The following is a 3267-nucleotide window of genomic DNA, read 5'->3' as shown; positions in this document are numbered from 1 at the left end:
AAAAAAAAAAAAAAAAGAAGTTTCCAGGACTGGGTATGGATGGTAAAGAAGTGATTAGAAAGGGAAGAGTCAAAAATCAGGGAAATGCAGGCGGAATGAGGGGTGGGAGAGAAAAAGAGAGCGAGAGGAAGTTCTTTTTGAAAGGCCACTTTATTGATGGAGATAAAACTGAACGGAGTTCCCTGCAGCCCTCCCCTCACTCATGTCAGTGGCTTCACTGGGCGTCTGAGACCGGCATGGCTTGTCGCCAGCACAGGCGGGCTGCTCGGCCAGCTTGGCACTGCCCCTCCAAGTCAGGCGGCCACTTAAAAACACATCACAGCTCATAAAGATTCGTGGATGCACCTTTGAATTCCCCCGACGGTTTCTGTGCATTTTTTTTAATATTGTACAAAATATGTTAACTAGGAAAGGTTAGCTGTACTGTGACATCCACAGGACGTCCTTTTAGGATTACCGTCCCCCAAACATTATTCTTATTGCAGTAAGACCTCTAAATGGTAGAGCTGTACAAACAAACAAACAAAAATCTAAATGATTTTAAGAAAAGCAGTAACTCAACACTGCTTTAAGTTCATTTAAATTTTCTTTCCCAAAAATACATTCCTAAATATACAAACTATACAATCTTGTCATTTTAATGCTGGTTTTTTTTGTTGTTGTTTGTTTCTGTTTTTGGTGGGCTTCTTTTTCTCTCTCTCTCTTTTTTTAAATAATAACAATAGAACCCACACTAAAAAAAATCTGTTCGTCTTCAATCCAACAAGAGCGCTAGAGGACTTGTGACTCAGTACCTTCATATAACACCACATAAATAACTTTAGCCACAGTCAACGTTCACAGCGTGGTCAGTGGAACAAAGGAAATACTTTTCTGGAGATTAGACGTCATCTGCAGAGAGGGTTGGAATATTCATCCGAGGCCGGGTGAAAAATGCCATCTTCTCCCTATAAAAGAGGCCATCCCTTTAGAGTAGTGTGTTTCAACCTCACTCTATAGATATTTCAGGCAGGATAATACTTTGTTGTGGGGACTGTCCTGTGGATTAACTGCAGGATGGTTAGCAACATCCTTGGCTATCTACCAGACGCTAGTAGGTAACCCTGGCCTGCAGTTATGGCAACCAAAGACAGTCACTGCCAAATGTTGGAGGAGGGGGGAAGCATCCTGGTTGAGAACCACTGTTTTAGAGGACCTATTAGCATGACCAACTATCTTCAGTTCAAATCAGAGAACTCTCAGAGTTCAAAAGGGCCCTAGGAGCCAGGCACGGTGGCTCACGCCCATAATCCTAGCACTCTCGGAGGCCAAGGCGGGAGGATCACTTGAGCTCAGGAGTTCCAGACCAGCTTGAGCAAGAGTGAGACTCCATCTCTACTGAAAATAAAGAAAAATTAGCCAGGTGTGGTGGCTCGCTCCTGTAGTCCCAGCTACTCGGGAGGCTGAGACAGGAGGATTGCTTCAGCCCAGGAATTTGAGGTTGCTGTGAGCTAGGCTGATGCTATGGCACTCTAGCCTGGGCAACACAGTGAGACCCTGTCTCTTAAAAAAAAAAAAAAAAAGGAAGAAAAATTAGCTGGGCATGGGGGCATGCACCTGTAGTCCCAGCTACTTAGGCAGGAAGATCACTTGAACCCAAGAGTCCAAGGCTGCAGTGAGCTATGGTTGCACATACACAAATATTACCTTATCTGAGAGGATATCACAAGTCTAAATGCTAGGATGGGAGGCTCAGGCCAAATGGCATTTGGGGCCTTCCTGGGATAAGCATGGGTCCAGTACGGCAAGAAAGCACCTCCCTGAGATCCTGGCAGGCAGCAAGCAGAGGGAGGGAGGCCCAGTGGGCATCTGTCACCCCCAGCATATTTATCATTCAGCCAACCCTCTGCAATTATCAGTGATGGAAACACTAAGAGGGAGGCTGGAGCAGGTGGCTCATTCATTAAACAAGAGGATCTAACAAATTAGCTCAAGTTGTGTGGGGACTGATAAAGACAGCCAAGGGAAGAGCACTGCAGAGCTCAGGGATTGCCAGGGATGTCTTAGCAGAAGAGGAACATCTGTTACAGAGAAAGCTGGTGCTCTGTGAGCAAGGACAGGAGCAGTGAGACCATGAAAAGATGACTTAGGAAGGTGGGCTGGCCGTGCCTTCTGCTTACCTGAAAGACTGAACTTCTGGGGGCTCCTGGCAGCTCTGGCCTCGAAGCCTGTGCACATCCTTGGCGACCGCCCTCATCATCTTGTCTGCCTGGAGCTCACCCTTGTGCTCTGCTCGGTCCATCTGCAGGGCAAGGCAAAGCAAGGCGTTGAGGTGGTAGAGGGGCCTCTAGAACAGGACAGCCACGGAGAACTCACTGGTACAAGCCAGGAGGCCACTGGAGCAAGGGCACCCTCGTGCTTCCTGCTCCACCACGGGGTCCGCTTCATTCAGGATGACAGTGGGAAGTGTGCACATCATCTGTCCCAGTGGCCAGATTTCGGGGGCCGGGGAGCTGAATACCTATGTGGATCTGAGGAAGTGAAGAGATGAGGGCTGCCTGGTGGAGAAGAAGTGGTGGAAACCCAATTCCAAGTCATGCAGTGGTGCCTAAGAGCCCCTTCCTCCTGATGTAAACCCATGCAAGCACTATTGAGAACAAACCATAGAACACTCTAAAATATCCATGTCCTATATACTTGAACACGTAGGACAAAGACAGAATTTTGGTCAACAAAGCCATCATTTAAATGGTTTTTTTGGTAGAAGTCATAGATGTACTATTTTTTTTACTATGTGAAAGGTCAAGTTTTCTTAGTTCATGTTTTCTTAAGGCAGAGCACATATCGCTGCTCAGCTTTTTGGCCAAGAGCAAGTGTGAAGACAGGGCACTTAGGCACTTGTTTTCTTATCTCTTTTTGCCTTGACTACTAGTATGCTCAAAGATAAATGGCAACTACAGTTAGGTTTGGGATATATTTATTTCCTTTTCCTCCTTAAAGTTTTCTAATTTTCTATCTTCCCTTAATGCTCTTTTTATAACCCTGTTTATAAGTATACAGGGTATTAGTAAAAAATGAGATGGCCGGGTACAGTGGCTCACGCCTGTAATTCTAGTACTCTGGGGGACCAAGGTGGGAGGATCGCTTGAGCTCAGGAGTCTAAGACCAGTCCGAGCAAGAGCGAGACCCTGTCTCTACTAAAAATAGAAAAATTAGCCAGGTGTCATGGTGCGTGCCTGTAGTCCCAGCTACTTGGGAGGCTGAGGCAAGAGGATCGCTTGAGCCCAG

At 46.5% G+C, this 3267-nt stretch overlaps 1 protein-coding gene across 1 annotated transcript in view; it reads right to left on the bottom strand.

Moving 5' to 3' along the window:
- Positions 1-131: 131 nt before the first annotated feature.
- WWC1 (WW and C2 domain containing 1) overlaps positions 132-3267 on the bottom strand; it is a 146355-nt gene continuing 143219 nt past the window's right edge. Inside the window, exons 22-23 of the mRNA XM_012655765.1 lie at positions 2160-2281; positions 132-947 (exon numbers count right to left, since the gene is read on the bottom strand). Coding sequence (XP_012511219.1) covers positions 881-947; positions 2160-2281 — 189 coding nt within the window. The 3' untranslated portion in view covers positions 132-880. The remainder of the gene's footprint in view (positions 948-2159; positions 2282-3267) is intronic.

This window comes from Propithecus coquereli, unplaced genomic scaffold (genome assembly GCF_000956105.1).
Source record: "Propithecus coquereli isolate 6110/MARCELLA unplaced genomic scaffold, Pcoq_1.0 Scaffold483, whole genome shotgun sequence".
In the NCBI taxonomy this organism is placed as follows: domain Eukaryota; kingdom Metazoa; phylum Chordata; class Mammalia; order Primates; family Indriidae; genus Propithecus; species Propithecus coquereli.
Note: the sequence above shows the minus strand (reverse complement) of the source record. Positions and strands in the feature narration are given on the sequence as shown.